The sequence below is a fragment of the Myodes glareolus genome, chromosome 7 (assembly GCF_982192425.1).
Source record: "Myodes glareolus chromosome 7, mMyoGla1.1, whole genome shotgun sequence".
NCBI classification, from domain to species: domain Eukaryota; kingdom Metazoa; phylum Chordata; class Mammalia; order Rodentia; family Cricetidae; genus Myodes; species Myodes glareolus.
Window position 1 is genome coordinate 21,005,237 of NC_142032.1, and position 24,435 is coordinate 21,029,671.

General features: G+C 47.9%; 1 protein-coding gene across 1 annotated transcript in view; it reads left to right on the plus strand.

The window, feature by feature from the left end:
* Positions 1-24,435, plus strand: part of Tll2 (tolloid like 2) — a 109,799-nt gene that overhangs the window by 15,747 nt on the left and 69,617 nt on the right. The window contains exon 2 of the mRNA XM_048452863.3: positions 7,347-7,457. Coding sequence (XP_048308820.2) covers positions 7,347-7,457 — 111 coding nt within the window. The remainder of the gene's footprint in view (positions 1-7,346; positions 7,458-24,435) is intronic.

The following is a 24,435-nucleotide window of genomic DNA, read 5'->3' on the forward strand; positions in this document are numbered from 1 at the left end:
TTTTTTAAAGACTTCGATATAAAACTCACAATGAATCTGCCTTGCCCAATTAAAATATTTACCGCTGCCATTCCTCTCTGCCATATGCTCACATAGCTTAGCCATCCATCCCTCAAGAAGGCCGTTTCCCCAGGAGCAGCTGCGGACTCTGCAGACAGGAGGCTTCCCATACCAAACAGATCCTGCCCTTTAATGGGCACCCAAAGATCCAGGAGGCCCGATTCACACTCGCCTGCTTCCTCCCTGGCCTCGAAAGCCAAACCTCTCCCCACCCACTCGCTCCTGAGTGAGCCTGAAAGTGGAGTGCTGAAATTTAGGGTCATGGTTTCAAAGTTCATGGTCCTGAGAATAAACAAAAAACCTATTGTGGTTGCATAGAGCCGTGGACCCCATTAACACTGTCCCATGAATATTTATAGCTGGAGACTACAAAAGAACATAGAGACCATATTGTATTCCCTAGAGATTTTCCTTCCATGGGGTCCTTTCTCTGTGGATCACTTTAATGTAAGCTTTGCCGATTTAGTTGCACACTTTAAGCCGATTAACTTTTTACAAAAAAAAAAAAAAACAACAAAAAAAAAACCCAGAAAAAAAACCCTCCCTGTTTGTTTGTACATACACGGCCCTGACAAAGATTCACACAAAACTGTTCCAAACCTGCTAAATCCCTCTGCTGAAAACTCACAGAACTAAAAGCATCTCTGGGTAAGATTTCCCTGTAATTCTCCTGCCTCTGGCCTGTCTGCCCCACCTTAGAGAGTTTCCTCAGAGGAACAGTAATAGTTTGAACCCTCCACATTTAGTTCCTGTGGTAACCTGGGCTTAGCAGCCCAGGAGCCCTCTAAAAGAGTGCCAGCAAGGCACCCGGCTGCTTGAGTAGGTTTGCCACAGGGATGGGTAAATGACAAGCCATTGGCAGATCTCAGTGTATAGCTAAAAGACATTGGAAGAAAGCCAATGGTTGGCTTTGGGGTACCTTAGAGACCAATGACACTGTTGGTTCAAAACTTGAGTATGAATCAGAATGAGTTGTGACAGAGCCGTGTTTAAATGTGTGTTCTGGGCTCCGTCCCGGGAGGTGTTGATTTCATCACTTTGGTTGAGACCTGGAGTTCCGTACATCAACATCCTTCTCTGGTGTTCAGGGCAAGTGCATTGTGGGCCAGACCTCCATCAGTTTGGAGCTGCTCAGCCGTCTCACGTGCTGATGAAGAAATGCCAGCGAAGGCAAACATGACTTGTACTGGACCATGAACAGCTTCCTGCGGAAGTTGTGGAGGTGTACACTGTGCCCTCTTCATCAGTGTGGACATGCTGAGATAGAGCCCCATCAAGGGAGATTTGTGGTTAGGCAGGGAGGGGATTGAAAAGTTCCCAAGCTCTAAGTGTAGATGAGAGAATCCTGAAATGGCTGGTTGGGAGATGGGAGGGCAGGAGAGGTCACTGTTGCAGGGTTCCTTCATGCCGAGGCCAGGTTTCCTGGGGTTTGGAGAGAACGCTGGGGGAGGTATATGGCCAAGAGACTCTGGGAAGGCTGGGGGCTGGCTGATCTATGCTATCTGGGTGCTAGTGAGGTGCATCTTGTCGAGAGTGACTGGTGCTGACAGCAGCTTTGGAGGAGTCTCCCTCTGCCTAGTTGGACTCCCGGACTCCCAGCTCTGTGGGTCTGGCACCCAGAGTCAGGCACCTGGTTTCATTCAACACTAGCAGAATCCCAGCATCTCCAAGACTCAGAGAAAACTCCAGGGGGGAGTGTCGTGAGGGATTTCCAGGGACACCTTCCTGCACTCTGTCCCCTCTAAGCACCTTCCCAGCTGTCTTGGCTATGCCAGGGGCTCATCTGAAACAGAACACTCTCTGCTGGGCCCACCCAGAATCCCAGTTTGAGGAGCTGGCTCTGTGTGGGAAACAGAACTGAGCTCACATCTGGAAGTGGAGCCAAGAGTCTGATTTCTCACTAATATCCTCACGATGTTCCCCCTCACCAGGACTTCTTCCGGGAGATTCACTCGCTCTTTCATTTATGAAACAGTTCTGGAGGTGGGGGCCAGGCCCTGTGCCAGCAATGGGGGGAGAATATGTACATGGAAGGAGTGGCAAACCATGACGTACTATTCCAAAGTGAGGGGCCCCTCAGGACCCCTGTACACTGGCTTCTCTCTCAGCCCTGGATCTCTGCTCACTATACCTGGTCTCCTTCTTCTTCTGCTCTTGTTAAACCCCGCATTTCCTGTGACCTCATGTCCTGCTGTCTTCAGGAATCAATGTTGCCATGTCCAAAAGTACCGTTAGCTTGGCTTCACTGGGGCAACTTCTGTTCCTGCCCTGACAGAGCTTTGCCATTTGTCGCCTCTGCACGCCATTCCTTTGGCCAATGTGTTTTTTTATCTGTGTCACCTGCCCAGCTCTGCTCATTTCCCATTCCTTTGATATACTGCCTGGGAGCTAAGGAGCCACACCTTAGCAAGTGTGGCTGCTGATAACATCAGAGCGGAAGGAGGTCTTCCTCCGCCTGCCTGGGGGCAGAGAGATCACTGCTGTAGATGAAGAACAGGCAAGGGTGAGGTGCTGTGCTGGCTATACTCTGGGGTGGAGCATGATGTCCGGCAAGATTCTGATCCAGCAACATTTTTGGAGACAGTTCCCTCCGCATAGTCTAGGCTGACCTAGAACTCACTATGTAAACCCAAGCTGGCCTTGAACCCATGGAAGTCCTTCTCTCCTAGTCTTTTAACTACTAGAATCACAGGTGTGAGCCTCCATTAAGGTTTCTATTTTTTATTCCTGAAAAGCATTCTTCCTTTTCATCACCTCTTCCTGAAATGCCATTTTCTTTATGACTCAGAATGCCATAACCAAACGCCACCACCTGTTGGCAACTCTCTGAATTGCAGGTTGAAACTCTAGTGGGTCAGTCAATGGGACATGAGGACAGAGGGGTATTTTTATGGAAATACATTTGAAATTCTTTCTATGGCTCTGCATTTTTAAGTTCTGATCTCAGATGGAAGAAAGACTGTAGCTCCAGAGTCACAGGTGCTGGGGACAGTCTCTTGTCACTATTACTAGTGATTTTCAGAGTTTAATGTGTATATAATTTGTTTATATAATATAGTTGTGTATATAATATAGTTTAATGTGTTTATAATTTGCTCAAGGGATCTTTTAAGCATGTAAGTTCTTTCTCAGAAAGACCAGGATGGCCTCTGAGGCTTTGGATGTGTTTATGTCAAGTTTCAATCATAGCCTCGTTCATTCTTGAATATAGCACATTTTTCTTTCTGTGTTATCCAATTTTACAGTTCTTTAGCTTTTAGTTTTTGTGCATTTATGTGTGTGTGTGTGTGTGTGTGTGTGTGTGTATTTGTGTATGTATGTGCCATTGTGAACATGTGAGGCTCAGAGAGCAACTTGTGGGAGCTAACTCTTCCATAGTGTGGGCCACTGGACTTGGTAGCAAGTGCCTTAACCAATGTGCTATCGTGCCCACTGCTTTGTATAGTTTACCAGGAGTCTGTATTTCTTAACACAGTGCTGACTAAACTTATTCCAAGGTGTCTGATTCTTTTTGTTCTTTTAAATAGTTATACATATATTATATGTCATAGTTTTTATTACATTCACCTTTATATTTATAGCATGGTCACTAGCCATATGTTGCAAGGCTTGTTCCTCCTGGCTGCCCTCCTAACTTATCCCTGAAATAACCACACAGAAACTATATTAATTAAAACACTGTTTGACCCATTAGCTCTAACTTCTTATTGGCTAATTCTTACATCTTAATTTAACCTGTTTCTATTAATCTGTGTATTGCCACGTGGCAGTGGCTTACCAGATAAAATTCCCAGCGTCTGTCTCCGACAGATATGTGGTATCTCCCTGACTCTGCTTTCTTCCTCCCAGAATTCAGTTCTGTCTTCTCTGCCTACCTAAGTTCTGCCCTATCAGGCCAAGGCAGTTTCTTTATTCATTAACCAATACAAGCAACACACAGAGGGTACTCCCACATCAGACATAGGCTACAATTTAAATTTAAGTTAATCAAAGCAAAATAAGATTTAAAATTCAGTTTCTCTTTCATAGTAACCACATTCCAGGTATCCAGGAACCACAGACAGTTAATGGGTATCCCACTGAAGCTCAGATATGAAGCCCTTTTAAAGGGTGCTAGAAGTTTCTATTATACCGTAGTCTGGTGTGTTAATGTTGATACACTAACTTTGAACCAGTTATTTCAACTTATCTCTTGGATTTTTCAAGAAAGAAGTTGCTTTTGATCAAACTTGTTTTCTTTTCTAAAACAGTGTGAGGCCATCTTCCTTTCTATCAACAAAAGCAAAGCTAGCAGTCATATGGGAGAAGGGCACACCTCCCCACTTGTGCCCATGGTAGTCATCACTAATCAATTACAGCACTTCTGTTATTAGAGCCTCCCTCTTTAGTGTCTTGTTCTTCTCCATGGAGACCCAATATTAACTACAGTGAGTTGCAGAGAGAGTACTAAAGCCCTTCTCCATGGCTTGGAAAACACACTGTGAAAGGAGTTTGGGGTGTTGTGGAATATTAGTTAAACATGTGTTGCATTCTTTTATGTTGTGGATTTTTTTAATGATGCAAAGATGTGTTGCATTTTTTATGCTGCATTTGTTTAACTATGTAAAGCTGTGTTACTTTGCCTGTCTAAACCTATAATAATAAATAATAAATAAATAATAAAGGGCTGGGCAGCTAATAGCTAGGCAGGAGAGAGAATTAGGCAGGGCTGGCATGTAGAGAGAATAAATAGGAGAGGAACAGAAAAGAGAAGGAGGAGAGGAAGAGAAGGAGAGGAGGATGCTGGGGGCTGACCACCTGGCTACATAATCAATTATATATAAGGAGGAAAGAAAAGGAATATAGAATAGAGAAAGGCAAAAGCCAGAGGCAAAAAGTAGATGGCTAGAAATAAGCCCACGCTACTAAGGCAGGACATTCATAAATAAGAATGAGTCTCCATGTATTTATTGGGAGCTGGGTGGCAGGCCCCCAAAGAACAAAGAGTAAAACAACCAACTACATCGGGGTTGCTGAATCTCCACTGAACGTCACTGTCTGAACACCAGGCGACTCTGAGTTGTGGGCAGGTAGCTTCTCGAGCCATCTTTGGTGGTGTCCCTGGGATCCACTTTGGAGGTCTTGGAATGGAGTCTGGGGGAATCTCTAGGCCAGAAAAGCAGAGTTTGGGGTCCAGACCCCATCACAGGAAGCCCATGGGAGCCACAGGGAGGGAACCATGACTGACTGTGGCCAGGGTTCTCTGGGCCCTGAGGTGGGCCCTGCCCATTGTGTAGTGCCTCAAAGCCAGCCCCACACCCTTTCGTGGCTGGTGTGGGAAAAGGCCACCCTGGGTTAGGCATTTGTGAGGGGCAACGTTTCAAGGGATAGAAGCATCCCACCTTTAGAAAGCATAGCACTCAGTCTAACTATACATCACTAGCCATGTAGACCGCTTCTGAGGATCTTGAGGTTTATAGGACAGAAAATGTTTTGTTGTGGTCATTGAGTGGATCCAGGTGCCCACTTTGGCCTCAACACTTGCTCACGTCGTCCTGTCTGATGCTCACAGGAAGGAAGTGGCTTCACTGCCCATCTCCACCTGAGAGATGAAGAAGCTGAGGCTCAGGAAGCTTAGGTTGTTTGCCAGTGTCTCACGGGCAGCATCTGCCCGATTCTGTTTCATACTCTGTGGCCTCTGGCTTGACTTTCCTCGGTGTGGGAAGTGGGTTTTGGCAGATGAAATGTGTGCATCAATCCAGAGCCTATCTTCAGGGCATTTAGAGTCAGGCAAAGTGGAGAAGCTGAGCAGAGGTAGATGGTGAGGAGGGCTGGGGCTGGAGAGATGAGGACTGGAGGCAGGCTCTGCTGCTTGCTGGCTGTGTGACCCTGAATAAGTGATGTTCTTTGCTGAGGCTCTGTTTTCTGGTTTGCAACAGTACAGAATCGGTAAGAGAATATCAATATAAGAAAGGAAAAACAAAGTAACACACAGATTGAACCTACTGCTAGCTGTTAAGTACAACAACTCTAATTCTAGATGTGCTGCCCTGGCCCCCAGCCCTGTCTGCCTGAAGCCTGGCATGCGCAGGTACATGCCCAGGTCCCGCATAAGTTAGGTGACAGATGGCACAGTTAAACCCTACAGCAACACAGAGACAGGCAGGGGTGTGTCAGGGTGGGAGGGGAATTCACCAGAGGAGAGGTGAGAGTTGTGGCCAGCAGGGGTCTTCAGGATGAAGGGAGGAAGGAGTGGGGGGAGAAACAGGTACCAGGAAAGAACTCCTCTGTGGTTCCCTGCACACTCACCATGGCCCATCCTGTGCCAGCTGTTAGCAAACCTCATCTCAGTTATTTCTCACACAATATGAACTCCAGCTGCAAAAATTTTATCCCCAGATGAGGAAGCCGAAGCCGAAATGGGTCAAGTGATTTGCTGAACAGGACTGTGGGGGTGCACCTGGTAGAGAAGAACACCAGAGCGTAGAGAAAGGGGGGAGGGGTCTGGACCTATGATCCCGTCTCACAGCTTCATTACCTCCAGCGGGGGCCACTCTAGGTCCACACCTTTAGTACATGGGCCTATGGGGACACACCTCCAAAGCAGAATTACATGTGCATCCCGATAAGCCCCTACCTGTGCTCAAGAATCAGGGTGCTGGGTTTGACGGTCTACAGCAGTGGTCCTCAGCCTTCCTAATGCTGCGGCCCTTTAATACAGCACCTCTGTGGTCCTTCCTCCCAACCAGAACATTATTTTCATTGCTACTTCATAACCGTAATTTGATTACTGTTGCAAATCATAATGTAAATACCTGTGCTTTCTGATGGTCTTAGGCAACTCAAGGGTCATTCAAGTCCCAAAGGGTCGTGACTTACAGGTTGAGAATGGCTGGTCTAGAGTGTTGCTTGTCCCTACAAAGAACCATGTAGAATGGGGGGGGGATCCTGCACAAAGAAGGGCAGCAGATACTGTAACCGGTGTGCAAACAATGGCTCTGTGCTTTTTCTTTTATAGAAGAGGGACAGAAGAGGAAAGAAATGGTTGTCTCTATGTCAGTTAGTCTGTAGCTGCCTGGAGCGAGATGAGACAGAGGGGTGTTTGGCAACCAAGGCTCTGGGTTCTCATGATGATTGGCCCAGATACCATGACTTTAATGCAATTATCATTGAGGCTCTAGGAGAATTTTGATTGGCAGAACTGTCTTTTTAGGATTTGCTCCTTGCATCTGGTGCTTTCTGGGAGCTTAGCAAATCCTTTTTCTGACTTGCAGGCTTAGTTGACCCAATGTGCTTTCTCTTTCTAGCTGTCTTCTGGGGAGATATTGCCCTGGAAGAGGAGGACCTGAAATTATTTCACATCGACAAGACTGAAGACTGGACGAAGCCGTCCACAGAGGAAATGACACACAACACTGGTAAGTATCGGCCTCCTGATCTGTTTGTAACCCCGTGCGCTGCTTGAGGGCTCCACTAGGAATCTTTGGTATCTTTGACCTGTAGGTCTAGAAACCTGTGTGGAAGGCCTGGAGGGACCACATCACCTACCTCCTCTGATGGAGGCACAGATCTGCGACCTTAAATTTAGCTGATTCTTCTCTCTCTCTCTCTCTCTCTCTCTCTCTCTCTCTCTCTCTCTCTCTCTCTGTGTGTGTGTGTGTGTCTGTAGCAAGTACTTGCTCACATTTGTGCACCTGCACATACAGGATCATGTACAATTGTGTGTGCATGTGTGTGGAGGTCAGAGGTCAATGTCAAGTGTCTTCCTCGCCCATTCTCTACCTTTTGTGGGGCAAAGTCTCTCACTGAACCTGGGGCCCAATGTAGCAGTACAGATATTGGGGTTCAACCCAAAGGTCAGAAAAACAGAACAGCCAGCCACTGGCTCTTAACCTCTACCTCTGTCTGAAACAGCTACAAAGTTCTCAAAGGGGTTGGCAGATGAAGGGCCAGTGTTGTCACAAGGTCATGAAACCATTGCTAGGGACTGGGGACTGGAAGGAACCATTAGATACGTCAGACTTCCTTTGTGGTGTCTGAGTCTACAAGCAACACTGGAGTTTCTGTGGCCTCTTCTACGTGGTCTGAAAAGCTGACTAGGGTTTCCAATGAAGAATTGAATTAATCTTCACGACAGCATACCGCAGCCTTAGCTGTGCTACAGCATAACAAGTCATCTCTCCATGGTTTACCGCGACATCTGTTCACACCCCATTCACACTCGTCCTTGGTCCTTCCCAGGGGTCTGGAGAAGACAACCTAATGAATCTGTGCTGAAAGTGGGTCTTACACTTCTTTTGCAGCATCCCTCAAAGCCAGGGAACACTGACTACCTTGTGCGCACACTGTGATGGATTTTTCACCGTAGCGACCCCAAAGACTCCTGTACATCCCCCACACTCACCCCAGCATCACCACTAACCTAACCTTGCCCCGTTTTGCCTGTGCGGTCTAGACCCTGCAGTGCGTGCTATCCTGTCACCTTGTACCAGCCCTCACTACTGCACATTCAGGCACACATGGTTGACGGAACAGTTCATCCCCTTCCAGGGTTGGGAACTATTCTGCTGCTTGGATGGCCCCTAGCTTAGCCAATAGTCTTCTGCTGGCAGACATTTGGGCAGCTCAGGGTTTCTTGCTATAATAAATCTGATAATGGATGAACCTAGCACCTTGAGTACTCGTTGCTCCTGGGCAGCTGCCCTGGGTGGAATGGCCAGGACCGGGGTTCAAACTGATACTGTCAAATCATTTCCGACAGTGATTGTGTCAAGTCACACTCCAGGGGGAACATGATTACTTAGAAAGCAGAAGTGGTCCCCATGCAGAGTCTGCTAGTGGTTTTGGATTTTTAGGCTCCTTCACATGGGTCTCCTGTCACCCTCTGGCCTACACAACAGGCCCTGTGTCTTTAGAAGTCCTCAGAGTTGCCCCATCAGCTCTCTTTCTGCCGCTCCCAGGGTCTTACCATAGCTGGAGGGTTCAGGAAGAGCAGATGTGGGGGAAAGGCACCTGAGAGGCCAGGCAGCGGCCAGACACCATACCCTGCACAGCTGCTAGAGTCCCCTCCAGGGATGGTCACCTGAGAATGCTGTGTGAGGAAAACCTAGTGGTTTGCCTTCCTCAGAACACTTGCTCAGGATGGATGTGGGACTCGGAGATCTATCTTCTCTGTCCTTGTCCTGTGAACTAGTAGAGGACAGATCACATTCAGCTTTGGACTCCCCGGAGGAGGCCAGTGCCTTGGACCTGGAAGATGCTGGCCAGTGCTGATAGGGACAGGGAGACAGTGGAAGCAGAAGATGCAGACCCTGGCCTTCTTCAGGAAGTCAGGCATGCCAAGAAGTCTTTGGTTCCAGAAGAATGTGATGTGCACTGATCATAGCAACAGGCATTGGGCTTGCACTACCTGGGCTGAAATCCAGAGGTGGGCCTCAGTTTCTTCACCTGACAAATGGGAATATAAATAATTCTTTCTTCCAAGTGAGATCATGTGCTCATAAAAAAGAATATATGTGTTGTGTCTGGCACCAGATAAATGTTTAAGAAATATCAATTCTCCTTAATATTAGCAAAGAGAAGACTGTGTAGGAAAGATTGGAACCAAAGTGAAGACTGGGAGAAACTGCTGCATGTGAAAGGGCTCGGGGGCCCGGACACCAAGCCTCTCAACGCCACTGACGTCCTCCTTCCTCAGCTTAGTGCAGGCTTTATTCTCAGAGTGTTTTCATGGCAAGGTAATTTTTGTTCCAATTGTTTTTCTCTGAGGGTCAATTGCACTTTGTGTCTACCTAGAGCAGTTATTTTATTTTCAGGTTGGGAATTTTTAAAATTGATTTTGCTGATTAAACTAATACTGTTTGATTTTTTTTAAAGTGCAAAGGCTCCTAAGTGGAAAAGGGAAATCCTGTTATTGCAGCCCCAGGGATTGTTGACACTATTTACAGAATTGATTTCTGCCTTGATGTGCTATGGTCATGTGTGCAGCCACACACACACACACACACACACGCACAAACACGCACAGACACACAGACACATGCACACACATGCAAACACATGCACACACATGCATGCACACACACGTGCGCACACACGCACGCATAAACACACACATGCACACAGGCACACACAGACACACACATGCACACACACACACACTTTTTTCCTTTTTAAAACACAAAGGTCTTACTGCGATGTGCTGGCATAGTCTACGTGTTGGGTAACATCCTGTCATGGGTGCCCCACACTGCATGCCAGCGAGTTGTTATGATGACAAGGACACTAGCTAGTGATCCACAGGCAGCCCTGCCACAACTCTTGTAAGCTCTTATATGTAGATGTAAAGGTGGCTTCCCTTTTGATGTAATTTTAAAATGAAAGATGATGTTTCTGGGAAGAAATTTATACGTAGATCTTCAAACATTTTCTGGGGTAAAAATAAAATTCAATGGAGCCACCCTTACCCACTCTTGCTAGGTTCAAACATGGGGAAGGATGCGTTCTTTGTTATAGCTCACCTAGTTCCTAAACTTTGATAAGAGCAGTCTTCTTTCTTGGTTGCTGAGGAGGGAGCTCCAGTAGAAGAGGGCTGAAGTCCCTGAACATGGTGACAGGAAATGGCTGTCACTGTAGAGCGACACACAGCCACTCTCCTGTTTACCCTGTGAAGCTGGAGCTGCTCTCTAGGCTATAGAACACAGGGATGTCAGTTGCTTCTAAGGTGGAGCAGCCAGCATCTTTGCCTAGAGGTGCGCCGGAGATGCTCCTGTTCATCTTACTTAGGGGCAGCATCCCACCTGGAGCTTATGTGGAACTAGTCCAGGTTTGCTGCTTCCTTCCCTGGCCACCCCATTGCCATTTGGCCATCTGGAAGGAGTGGAGAACGGTTTGGGAAGGAGTCTAGAATAGTGGGGAGCCATGTTCTTGTTTAGGAGCAAGTTTGGTGTTCTCTGAGGTCTTTGGGGCTCCCAGCAGGGACTAGACTCACTGTTCATGTAGGCCACAGGCTTGAGCTGAATTCTAACGTGCTTCCTGCCTCGGCTCTCTCTGTCCTCATCCTGCATCCAGGTCACCTTCCTGGCCACTGTACCATATTGTATATATGGAATCGTGTTCCCCCATTCATGTCTACTAGAAAGTGACCCACAGAATAGGGACTTTGCGGATGTAGTTATTGAAGGGTCCTGAGATGAGATCCTCCTTGGTTCAGAGTGGACCCTAAATCCAGTGACCCAGTGTTTACAAGAGGAGGAAAAGATGCAGGAGCACAGAGCAGAAGGGCATGCAAAGATGGAGACAGACCCCGGAGGGATGCTGCCCCAAGCCAAACACAGCTCAGCTTAGACCCCTTCAGCTGCTCCTATTGCTTATCTGACTGCTTCCTTAGTCTGGCTCCCAGTTCAGTCTACAGAGGCTCCCTTCCCCTTCTGTCCTCTGTCCAACCCCAATGACATCGTGTCTGTCCACACCCTGAGCTTCCTTCCCTCCAGCCTTCTGTCCCAGCAGCTCCTTCTGCTCTAAGTCCCCATTCTACAGACAAAGGAATGAAGACCAGAGACAGCTGGTGACTCATCACCAGCCCTGCAACAGAGCGCCTCTGTGACACCTCTTCATTTAGTACAGCTGCCAGCTGCGGGAGGCCACCTGGCTGACAGCGCTGGTGAAATGACACCCCCCCCCCCTCCGCTTGTGTGTGTAGTGGAAAGAGTTCTAGCTTCTCCATTTTTTGAATGGGCTCAATCCCCAGTCCCGGGAGCTAGCCGACTGACCGGAGGATGTGGTGGTGGCGTTTGGATGTGCATGGGGCCAGGAGGCAAGAGCCTGTCCTTCGGGGAGAGCCTCTCTGTAGGCTTTTGATTTGCTGTGAGAAGAATGGAGCCCCGAGCAGGCATGGGCCTAGCTGCTCTGTGAATGGAGCTCTTGAATGAACGCTTCGGAGTTTCCTAAAGCTGCTAATCGGATTAGCTGTGTCGTGAAGGAAGTACTTAGCAGGAGCCGCACCGACACACACACACACACACACACACACACACACACACACACACACACACAGGCACACACACTTTCCAGCCCTCTTGCATCTCTTCTGTACTCCTGGCAGGACCCAACAGCCCTGTTTCTGAGTCTGAGGCACTTTTCCACAGCAACACAGGCTGCGCAGAAGCCTGTATGGTCAGTGCACTGCAGACTCCTGTGTGGTCAGTGCACTGCAGAAGCCTGCGTGGTCAATGCGCTGCAGACGCCTGCGTAGTCAGTGCGCTGCAGACGCCTGCGTGGTCAGTGCGCTGCTGACGCCTGCGTGGTCAGTGCGCTGCAGAAGACTGCATGGTCAGTGTGCTGCAGACTCCTGCGTGGTCAGTGCGCTGCAGAAGCCTGCGTCATCAGTGCGCTGCAGAAGCCTGCGTGGTCAGTGCACTGCAGACTCCTGTGTGGTCAGTGCGCTGCAGAAGCCTGCATGGTCAGTGCGCTGCAGACGCCTGCGTAGTCAGTGCGCTGCAGAAGCCTGCGTGGTCAGTGCGCTGCTGACGCCTGCGTGGTCAGTGCGCTGCTGACGCCTGCGTGGTCAGTGCGCTGCAGAAGACTGCATGGTCAGTGTGCTGCAGAAGCCTGCGTGGTCAGTGTGCTGCAGAAGACTGCGTGGTCAGTGCGCTGCAGAAGCCTGCGGGGTCAGTGCGCTGCAGAAGCCTGCGTCGTCAGTGCGCTGCAGAAGCCTGCGTGGTCAGTGCGCTGCAGAAGCCTGCGTGGTCAGTGCGCTGCAGAAGCCTGCGTGGTCAGTGCGCTGCAGAAGCCTGCGTGGTCAGTGCGCTGCAGTTTTTCATTTCCATCTTCCCTGAAGGGCCGTGGAAACTTTGAATGTTCCATCTTGGCAAAATGTTCCTTGAGAGGAAGGTACATTCATCTCGCAGTTATCTCTGTAGGGATAATGGATCTGAGCTCCTGATCCTTATAAAGAGGGCTCTGAAAGGCGATGCGGTTTTAATTACTTATTGGCGCTGATGGAAACTGGTGTTTCCTGCCGTGTCCATTCTGAGCCAGTGGGCTGTGTCCATCCCCATTGAAGAGGCCAACCTTGCTGTAATTCTTACTTCCTTAACTCCTGCCATCTGTTCAGAGCATATGCAGAGCCCTGACAGTTTGGCTTTTGGGTTCAAAATAAATAAATGAGCAGAAGTGAGTCTAAGACAAAACAGCTTGTGTCCTCTCTCTGGGTATCATCTTTGGATCATAAAGTCTTCGCCCGTAATCTCTTTGGCTTCTAGACGGCCACTTCTGATCCTGACTGCAGTTTAGGTGGCTTAGGGTATCCTCGTCTAGTCTCCCTGTTGCCATCCTAAGGAAACCACAGTCCCGTTTGTTTCAAGAGAATTTGAGTTCTGGTGTTTCCGACTACAGGAGAGATGTGACCAAAGACTTAGCCATCAGAGAGAACTCCCTTTAGACATCAGAGGCTGCTGTGTACCTGTGAGGCATGGAGCTATCCGAGTCAAATGCTCTAATTCGGGGTTCTGGGCTCTCTTTCCCATGCCCTTGAAGATGTTCCCTTGGGCCTTTGACCTTGTGGATTTGCGCTGTGGAAGGATGTGCTTAAGAGTCAGGCAGGCTCAAGTTTGCATCCCCGGTTCTGTATTGATTAGCTGTGGATCTAGACTAACTCTTGTCCTGTTTGTAAGATGGGACACTTTAGGTGTCTTCCTCTCTACTCTAACCCTTACTACATGGGAGAATCAGATACATGTGGTTAGCAGAAACATTGTCCCATAGTATCTCCCTCAGTTGACATTTGCTGGCTTCCTTGTCCCCTAGTCTTTCTGGTCCTTAGCTGTGTCCCAGACCCTGGGGTCCCCAGGAGTTCCTTGCACTGCCTTGCCATGATCCAGAGGGAATGATAGAGCCAGGCTGGTGGCAACGTGCCTGGGCAGATTCTTCAATCTGATCCTAATGACATATAGGAAATCTCTGTGTCAGCCCATAAAGTAAGTACGTTTCTTGCTCTCTTAAGTCAGACGTTAAAGTCTGTACTTCACTGCTTCTAGAAGCAGCTCTGAGTATTATCTCTAACCTGTCCCCTTGGCCTGCTAAGTGTTCATTCCCTCCACTGTCATTCTCAAAAGTGACAATCAAAGCAAAGGAGTTCTGAGGGTGTGTGGGGGTGCGTGGGACAGCCATGCTCCTCTTGTACGTGGTTCTCTCTTGCACTCAGCATCCACTTGCATTCAGCTTACACTTCCCCTTTGTCAGACTCTCAACAGTAGTGACTTCTTTAGTTTGGTCGTGGCCTTTCTTACTCAGTGCCAGTATCTGGCTGGGTATATAAATGATGCTGCTTACAGACTATGTATCCTATACACTGGTTGGATCCAAACAGGGGCTCAAACAGAATTGCATAGTGGTCTTCCTGGATCACCCCTTATCCAACTCCCCCACGCCCCAAGACATTTCCCCAGAGGCCATTAAGGTTAGGCTTGTTTGCTCGACTGTGCGATGTCCAACAGCCCTGGGAGTGAGTACAAGCTCAGAGAAGGGGCTCAGCCCCAGAGTGACCCATATTGCCTTGCAAGGAGTGCCAGAAAGTGGCGTCCTTAGCTACACGGGCAACAGCTTATCTTACTGGTCCCTTCCTACAGCCTCTCAGATGAAACACATGGTCCTCAGGTTATCCCTGAGACAGAGAGAACATCCATGTTCATGCCCACTGCTTCAGCCTTCCCTAGACGGCAGCTATCCAGCTGACCTCCCATGGTCGGCCTGCCCTCCCAGGAGATGTCTCTTGGACTTCCACAACATGGAACATGATCTTCATGTGCTGTCCTCCACACCCTGCTCTGGGCTCCGCCACACAGCCCTGCTGTCTCTCTGATGTCATTTCATGATTAACGCCCCTCCCTCTTTTCTCTCTTCTTTCCTCTAAGAAACGCTACCTGAAGCCTTCTGTGCTCAGTACCAAGATGCAGCTGTATCCACGCATTTTCCACCATTAAGTGGAGGGGGCTGTAGTGATGAGAGATTGTTGCCATGGTCTCAGAGGACTGGAGGTGTAGGAGCTGCCATCAGAAGTTCCTTCACTGTAGCAGCCACCCACCTCCCCAGAGACTACCTTCCAGGCTGGAGTAAGTGTGTGCCCAGCCTGGGAGCGCAGAGACCCAGGCAGCAGCACCAGGGAGGCCCTTAGCAGACTTTCTAGTTTCTAGTTCCTTTCCCGTAGCAATAAAGAGCAGAGCCCAGGTTCTGGTCCGTGTGTGTGTGTGTGTGTGTGTGTGTGTGTGTGTGTGTGTGTGTGAATTCGGGACAACATAAGGAAGTGCTGGCCTGTGAGAATAGGATGGGAACAAGAGTCAAAACTACTCTTTGAGTCAAAAGTCCACAAATCAAATCAGGTGACAAGGTAAGAGCCAAAAAAGCCAGGGTGAGCTGCTCTTAAAGCCACTACTGAGGTCAGGGTGCCCCAGAGCCAGAGCCCGGGCTCTTCAGGTGTGGGACAAGGGGGCCCGGCAACAGAACCAGCAAGGCTTGGCAAGGCCTCTACCCATGGAGTGTTTTATTTGGTGAGATGACTTGAGATGATAAAGAGGCATCTGGTAAAATGCACATCTGCTCTCTGGGAGGGAAGAAAGAATGCAACATAAGGATTCTGTCAACTCATCCTTGGGGGCCCAGGCAAGGCAGGCTTGCACCTTGGACAGCAGCCAGAACTCACCGAGAATGTCAGGCCTTGGGGAAATCAAGTCCACCTCTGAGCTGATAGCTGTCACCAGTGTATTTGTGTTGGAGCTGGAGCCACAGTGGGTGCTGAGCCAGCTGGGCAGGGACTCTCAGTCTAGCCAGAGAGTTGGTACTCTCCAGGACTGTGAATATGGGGTTTGCATCAAAATCCAAAGGTTGGCTTGAGGAGCAGTGACAAGTAGGTAACTCCTACTGTAGTCAACACGTCCCCAAGTAGGAGATACCGAATTCACTCAAGGTCGCTCTAGAGCGAGAGTTTGTTCTGAGAAGATAATGAAGGTTGATTAGTAAGAGACGATAAGTATACGAGGGCTGGAGAGAGGGCTCAGTGAATGAAGCTCTTGCTTGATGACCTGAGTTCAGGCCCCCAGAACCCACATGGAGTCAGGGGTGGTCGTGGGGATCTGAAATCCCAGGGTTTCTACCATAGGATGAGGGAGGGGGACTGGGTTAGGAGAATCCCTAAAGCTCTCTGGAAGCTAGCCTAGAATATGCAACAGTGAACTTGTCTCAAATAAGGTGAAAGGAGATGACCTACAGCTAAGGTTGTCCTCTGACCTCTACATGTGTGCTGTGACATGTAAGAGTCTTTATTCACATACACATGTGCTTTGTGTACACATAATCATATAATACTTTATATGCACACACCATACAAACACATAGATCAACATGTCAAACACATGATTGACAGTTGATAGACAATTGATAGATAGGTAGGAGAGGAAGAGGGAGAAAGGTGAGAGAGAAGGACTGGCTACCCTGGGAGTTGAGGTAGAAAGAAAGGAATAAGGCTGATTGGCTTTTTTAGGAACCCCAAAGGGTCCCTTGCTCTTGTGCTTTTTCCAATATGGTCACCACACAAACCTATATCATAATCCTTCAACTTAAGTGTTCCCGGCTGTGGCATAGACGTGTGTAGGATTACTGTGGACGTGCTGAGATCAGAGGAGATTGCCAAGGAAGACAGTTGCAGAAAGAGTCAGCCCAAGCTGACAATGGTCGTGGGAAATAAGATGCAGGAACAGAGTGATCCTGAAGAGGTTACGGTGTCCCTGTCTGTGAGCAAAAGGAAAGTGATTGATGTAGCAACCTGGGCTGGAGGAGGAAATGGGGATCCCCTGCAGTGGCTCAACTTCCTTTGGGGCTCACCTTGCTTTCTGGGCCAAGCCTCATCATCCAGCCTAATGGGATGTCACGTACAGTGTCATTTTTCATGGGAAAATGTGAGTTTCCCTCAGCCATCTTAATGCGTGGAATCTGAGATCATCACTTCGGGAGAGCCGGGGGCTGCCTCATGCGGCTTTGCACAGCAGAAAGATTGCGTCTTAAGCACCATCATCTGGCTTGCCTTCACCTGAGCCAAGCTTTCTTCTCTTTTAACCATGTATGGGGCGTTTGCTGTACTGGTGGAGTTCTTAATTTAAATACAAGTTGATTTCTAAAGCAGAAGAAAACGAAGTAACCCTGCTGAAGGTAATTTATTTATGCAGCCCTCTGATAAATATGTCCAGTATCAGTGCTCTAGCTGGCGGGGGGGGGGGGGGGGGAGAAAGCTTTTCCTTTGACCTAAAAGAATGCTGAGGTAAACCCTCTTGGTAAAAATGAAGGATTACCCCTTGAATTTTTGTTTGATTTTGATCTAGGATTTCACTTGTGTAGCCAGATTGGCCTCAAACTTGCCATCCTCCTGCCTCAGTGCCAGGAGTACAGATACCATCATGCTCGGCCTCTCTATTACTTTCCCCCTTGGCACCGTTTGCCTGTCTTTAGTGTGGCCCTGTGAGTCTGAGTCCTTCTCTTTGCCTCTCTCAAGTTGGTTGCTCCTGGTGAACACCAGAAACTGTGCCTTGGGGCACATGCCCCTGCTGATCTAGCATGTTCTTGCTGGGCATAATGATAGGTGAAGCTGGCTTTCGATAAAATCCGTGTCTCATGCTGGAGTTCTCTATGACAAAGCAGGCTTCAGGTCCCTGGGGACCCTGGGCTTCTTTAGCTATGAAATGAATGGTTGGTTGGATTCCTCCTGAGAGTCAGGAATGAGTCTTTTGGGGTTTTTGGTTAGCTCCTTCAATACTGTAAGGACTGGCCATCTGGACCCTGATGCTCATGGTGTGGACTGGGTCACAATAATATCTTTGGCTTGCCTCTATCTGGAACTTCAGAACAATCTGTTTAAATTGCATCCGATGTGGCACCTTATAAAGACTGTCCAGAGTGCTCCCAGAAGTCAAGAGCATGTGACTGTGAGATCGCTTTGTTCCTTCTTAGAAAACGACATCAAAAGGCCAGACAGAAGACCAAAGAAAGCGCAGACCGCTTCCCACAAAGCAAAGGGAATTAAGGCCCCGTGACTGCAGGAGCTGGGACAGTGGTTTGGGCGGCCGGTGGGTCTGCCCATGTGAGTTTAGGATGAGGCTTGTGGCCTGCTTGCTTGAGGATGATGAACTGATGATCTGGATCAAACTGTGGTTCTATGGGTTCCAAGGCTGGTATATCATTATTTCTGTGGTTTCCAAGGAGGTTCAGAGAGAAAGTGACGATGCAGTGGCCAGACAATCACACTGTGCCCTGGTCATCTTGCTTCCCTGGTCCCCTTTAATGACCTTTGCTTGGTTACAAATACTAAGGAGAGAGCCGGCTTTTACTTCTACACACCTTGTTTTCTGCCCCCACGCGCTCTAACACCCTTTCAGTTCCAGGCCTTAGTGACTACGGCCTGGGCCTCACTTCCTGCCTTCCATTAACATTGCCTACAGGCTTGACTTTCCCCTCCACCCTTCCAACCCCGAGGTCCTAAGCTGTCAGCCCCCCAGCCAAATCTGGTCTGCAGATGTGTGTTGTTTGTTTTGTAGTGCTTACATTTTTAAAATTTACTGCCAACATTTAAAAATCAGATTTCTCATAAAACCCCAGAACTCTGGCTTATCCTGAAGAGCTGGAAGATCTCGCCATGCTGGTCCAGAGTCCACATGGCAACAATCAGTGGGTTGCATAACAGGTGGGCTGAGCTCAATCTTGGGTCCTTCTCTCTTTTTAAGGTAGGCTCCTAGAACTTCAGCTGTTACCTGGCTGCCTGAGAGAAGGTCCTTGCTTTAGGAGCTCTTCTCTTCTTTCTGTTGAAGCAGCAGCTGGTGTCTATAGACCACAAGTTACGCCTCACTGAGCCTCACTCTCCTGTCTGATAAAGGGGGAGAAAATGATAATGCTTTTTACCTCAGGGTTGAGATACATGTAAATAGTGTTTAACCTGATTCAGTCTGCTTGGGCTGGACGTGTGTGTGTGTGTGTGTGTGTGTGTGTGTGTGTGTGTGTGTGTGTGTTTAGGTGTGTGCCTGTATGTCTTTATATGCACCATGTATATACAGATGCCCAAAGAAACCAAGACATTGGATCCCCTGGAACTAGAGTTGCACGTGGCTGGGGACAGCTTGATGTGATTTCTGGGAACTGAAGCCTGGTCCTCTATAGGGGCAACAAATGCTCTTTATCACTGAGTCATCTTTCCAGGCCCTGGACACACTTGTTGAGCATTTGCCATAACCACCACGTGGTTTGAGATATCCAGGCTAGACTCTTGGTCCTTAAGGAGTAGAGAGGTTTGCAGGAATGTCACACTCTCAAACTGACTCTCAGAGAATTGTGCCATTGGCCAGGGAAGAGGAGATGGTCAGTGGGTAGGGGCACTTGATTTGCATGTGTGAGCACCTGAGTTTGAATCCCCAGTACACATATAAAAAGCCTGCTCTGTGGAGACCAGTCGATTCTGAGAGCTTGCTACTCAACTAGTCTAACCAAAATGTTAAGGACTGGTGTAGCAAGAGACCTTGTTTCAAGGCAACAAGACAGAGAGGGACAGAAGAAGACACTTGATGTCTTTCTCCTACCTCCATATGCTCATACATAGGTGTCCATACCCGCACACTTACATACATGAGGTACCATGGAAACTTGTTAAATGGGGTTGTGCACAAGTGAGCAAACATAGAGCCATGAAAGAATTGTGAATGAAGCATCGGGGAGGGGCTTGGCTTCCCGAAAGAGGCTGAGGAGCCAATGGGGAGGACCTCGTGGGAGGAAGCAAGTTCAAACAAACTCAGGGAGGAGGGAACCCGGCAATGAGACTGAACAGCCCAAGAAGCACACAGTTAGGGTGGGTAGCTGGTTGGTGGGCAAGAGGATGGGGAGATAAGTTGGATCCGTGGGTGGGATCAGACTCGGGGAGGCCAAAGACTAGTCTGCTCCCATAGCAATACCTGGATGGTCCGAATCCCTACTTTCTTCTCTCTGCCTTCCCTTCAGGCTCAGCCAGCCCTTCTCAGGAAGCCTTGGATGCCCACACATCCTCCACTGTAGCCTGCTTTGTCCATGTGCATTCCTAGCCCTGTGGTCACTGCTGTTCTCTTCCTGTTTTCATATCAGTCAGTCACATGGTCTTTGGGACTGATTTCCCCACCCCTGTCACCCCAGCCAGTCTTTGCTTCATAAACCACTCTCAGAAGCAACTTCTGGAAGTCAATATAAAGAAGCCTCCTCCCCCAACCAAAGGCTCCCCTGAGCCTCCAGAACCCAGAGATACATTCAAAGAGCTCTTGCTTTAAATATAACCTGTTACCTTCTTGTCAGGGAGCAGAGAGTTTCCTCTCTCTTCCATCGGGGCATTGGCTATGTGGCTATGATCGAGGTTGGCATCTCTAGCCCTAGAGTACAAAGGCCGCCAAGGGAAGCGGTTGGGGCTAGGACTGCCCTGGGTTTGCATCTTGCCTGCTGCCTGCCTGCAGGTAAGGTTGAGGTGCTTGGAGCCTCAGTTTCCACTTAGGTGAAAGCTAGCAATAGTTCCTACCTCAAACAACTATGCAGAGAAGCAAATGAGAACACACACACACACACACACACACACGCACGCACGTACACACACACACACACACACACACGCACATGGGCACACAGGAACACAGTGCTTAGCAAAGTTCCCAACAGACACCTGTAGTTCCTTCTGTGAGTGCCAGCCTACCGTTTGAGAATGACATGGAGAATCTTGGCCACTCGGTGCCATTCTTCCAGAGGTAACAGGATGACTCTGGTGTCTTTTTTTCTTTTCTTTTCTTTTCTTTTCTTTTCTTTTCTTTTCTTTTCTTTTCTTTTCTTCCTTCCTTCCTTTTTTCCTTCCTTCCTTCTTTCTTTCTTTCTTTCTTTCTTTCTTTCTTTCTTTCTTTCTTTCTTTCTTTCTTTCTTCTTCAAGACAGAGTTTCTCTGCAACTTTGGAGCTTGTCATGGAACTTGCTCTGCAGACCAGGCTGGCCTCAAACTCACAGAGATCCACCTGTTTCTGCTTCCTGAGTGCTGGGATTAAGGACGTGCGCCACCACTACCCTGGCTCTGCACCACTGCTGCCTGGCCTAGGGTCTTAAGGTCTTTCATTTTTGTTTTGTTCTCTACTTCCTCCCTACACACCATCACAGGCAAACCCTGTATGGAGCCGGTTTGGAGAGATACCAAGCCAGTTGCAGCGAGACCTTCGCTTGATCACCAGTACCAGTGGAGTGTTTCCGTCAGAGTTTGAATTCATTAACTGTTTTAAGGAGAACGTAAACTTTTATCTGGGCTTGTGATGCTTCAAGTATGAAATGTCCTGTGTCTGTGATTGGCTGTTTTATCTAGTTCTGCTCCTTCAGACTTCAAGAAGAGTTTGAGAGTTGATGATACTGGTGATAGTCGTATCCTGGGGCTGTAGTTTGGTCCCACAGCATTTGCCTAATGTACACAAAGGCTAGGTTTGTCCTTGGCACCATATTCCAAGTTGTATGATCTGCCTTAGTGATGCTGCCTGTGTGTCAGGTGTCATTCTGTGCACTGCATGTATTATCTCTCTCTTAACTCACGTAACCACCCTGAAAGGAAGGATGGTTTTTGTACAGTAAAAGAAACAGCGAGCCCAGCCAAAAAGGCAAGGCCATGCTGGGTATGACTGATGTGGAGTGGGTAGACCAGGGTACAAGGAGCCCAGTAGCAAGAGAAAGCTGGAAGTGTGAAGCCATGTATTCCCAGGGTATGCCTAAGCAAAGGGCTGTGCTAACTCATCCACCAATCAGGGAACAGAAAGCTGCAGATACAGCATCCGAAATGAGCAGAGGCCCAATACCAAGCAAATGGTTATCTGACTTGGTGGCCCTCAGAAAAGAAAGATTCTTGTTTGCGTGATTGAATAGTTTCCCAGCATAAAAAGTCAGCATAGGCGTGGTAACTGCAGCCTGTACTTCCAACACTCAGGAGGAGGCTGTGGAAGGAGGATCAGGAGCACCACCAGTCTGAGACCAGCCAGGGCTATGGAGTGATGTCATGTCTCAAAAGTAGTCTCCCATGATCCTCTGCCTGGGGACAGAAGCAAATTCTAGGCTTCTTCAACCTGTGCCAAAGCACAAATATTTTGCCTGTGAACTTAGAGAAAGAGGGTTGATTCTTGACAAGCCCAAGAGGGTGCTGATAAGTTCTCTTTGGATCCCACCAATGAGATCCGTCCTGCCAAGGTGTGGACTCCTTGCTTCTTCCAGTGGTGAGAGAGAAAAGTGGTGATGGGGCTGTGGCCTACAATTTCCCATCTGCAGAAACATGACTATGTTTCTTCCCCACCAGAAGGTTTCCCTGGCAACTTCTGTTTGTGTGTGTGCATGTGCATGCTTGTACTTATGGGTGTGAAGAAAACATGTCCTTTGGCAAAATATCCATTGCAATGGTGTTCTTTAAAAAAATTCTCTATTATAAAAGCAACATGGCGAATAGCATTTGGAAATTATAAGAATCTTCAAAATCACAAAGCAGAGACTTCCACAATGCGCACTGAGATCATTTCCAGTCATGGTTGTCCCATGTGTTTTGGGCTATTTCTGAGATTGTGGGACCAGGCTTCCTTCTATCTGAGTTATACTGGGCATTCTTTCTTAACCTGTTGTTTTGTGTTTTTTATTTTATTTTATATTTTCTATCTTGCGTATGATATGTTCCCATTCAGTAAATATCTAAAAGAATTTAAAAGGTTACAAATTGTCCCACTGGGTCATACTTTGCCTTAGCACTCCCCTGTTGTGGGCACAGGAGCTACAGTCTATTTCTAAGGTTGAGATGCCCCTTGTCCTCCGGCTGATGCCTTCCTCATGCTGATACCTTGATGACATACCCATGCCTGGTTTAGAAGACTTTGACATACCTTATAAAATGGCAAAATGTGACCAGTTTATGGTTGTCTTCCACCAGAAGTGTAGCAGAGCTCGCCAGGATTAAATCATTTCATTAACAAAATCTGGCAACGATCTTTTAACTCATCTTCCCTTTCCCTTCTGTAGCGTTTGGAATTTGAAAGCTACTTGGCATGGGATTGCACAAGATCACACATTGATTACCATAGTGATCGCCTTGTTTGTTCTTGGATCGACCTTTTCAAGGGGCTTTGCCATTTTCCCCTGATGAATAATTAAAACTATTCAGTGGAGCGGTTGTGTTCTGCTAGTTTTCTTGGTGGAGGTGTGCACCCACTGGGCCTTGTCTGAGGCATGGCTCAGGTACACTTGTCTAGGTGAGGGGTGAAGGCATGAAGTAAAATGTGGCTTCTGGACTCTGGTGGGCCAACCTTGGAATGGTAATGCAAATCCCATAACTAAATGCCTGGTTCACATATTACAAACCACGATTTTCTCTAATATAAAATGATAACTAGCACTTCTTTGGAGAATGGCTGTGTGTGAAATGTACCATTAGTTAAGGTGGTAAGGTGTCCCCAGAAAACCCTCCTCAGTGTTAGGCCTGACAGGTTTACACTGAGCCCCAACTTCAGCCTCATGGTCCTCTGTTTTCTTAGGACTGACCTGAAGTTGGGTTTCTTTGTTACTCTCCGCACGCAGGTGTCTCCCTCTCAAAACTTAGGTCTCAGCTCTCATGCACCTACCGTTTTGTAAAACTCAGTTACAGGTTTTTATAAAGTGCTTGACCCCTCCCTGGAATGAGCTCATTGTTTACGCCAATCCATTCGCGCTCAGACACCATGAAGGCCGGCTACGCGGGCATGAGCCTGCACCGAGCTGCGCAGGGCAGGTGCTCAGCAGGGTTTTCTGGGATGAATAGACTGCTGGTAAACTGGATTTTAGGATCTTGTGCTTGTTTTTGTTTCTTCCTTTTCTTTTTCTAAAAGTAAAGCAAAGGCGTTTCTGCTATAATTATCTATAAGGGCACCCTAAAATAATATGCAGTTAAAAACAGTAGCTACTGTGCTTAACAAAGTTATGGATCAAGTAATGTTATGGTTTAAGAATGAAGGATAGCTTAATTAAAGTTTTGTTTATGCATTTTCATATTAATGAATATTCATAGTCACTGTTATTTGAATAGGTAATATTGATTTATGGAACAAGACGCCATCCCCTTGGTTTGAAGGAGATCGTTTCTCCCTGCCTGGATACCTTGGGTGTGGACCGTTGATGTTTCATTAATTATAGCAGAAGGGCGTTGTGTGTACACCAGTGTCTAGTATGATGCATGTAATTAAGGCACTTTTTGTTGGGAGCGGAAGAAAATTGGACTTTCCCAAAGAAAAGCAGCTTGCTCCCGAAGTTGCTAACAGATTGCTTCTTAATTGAACTTGGGAGGTGAATTATATGGTGAATTAGAAAAAAGAACAACTTG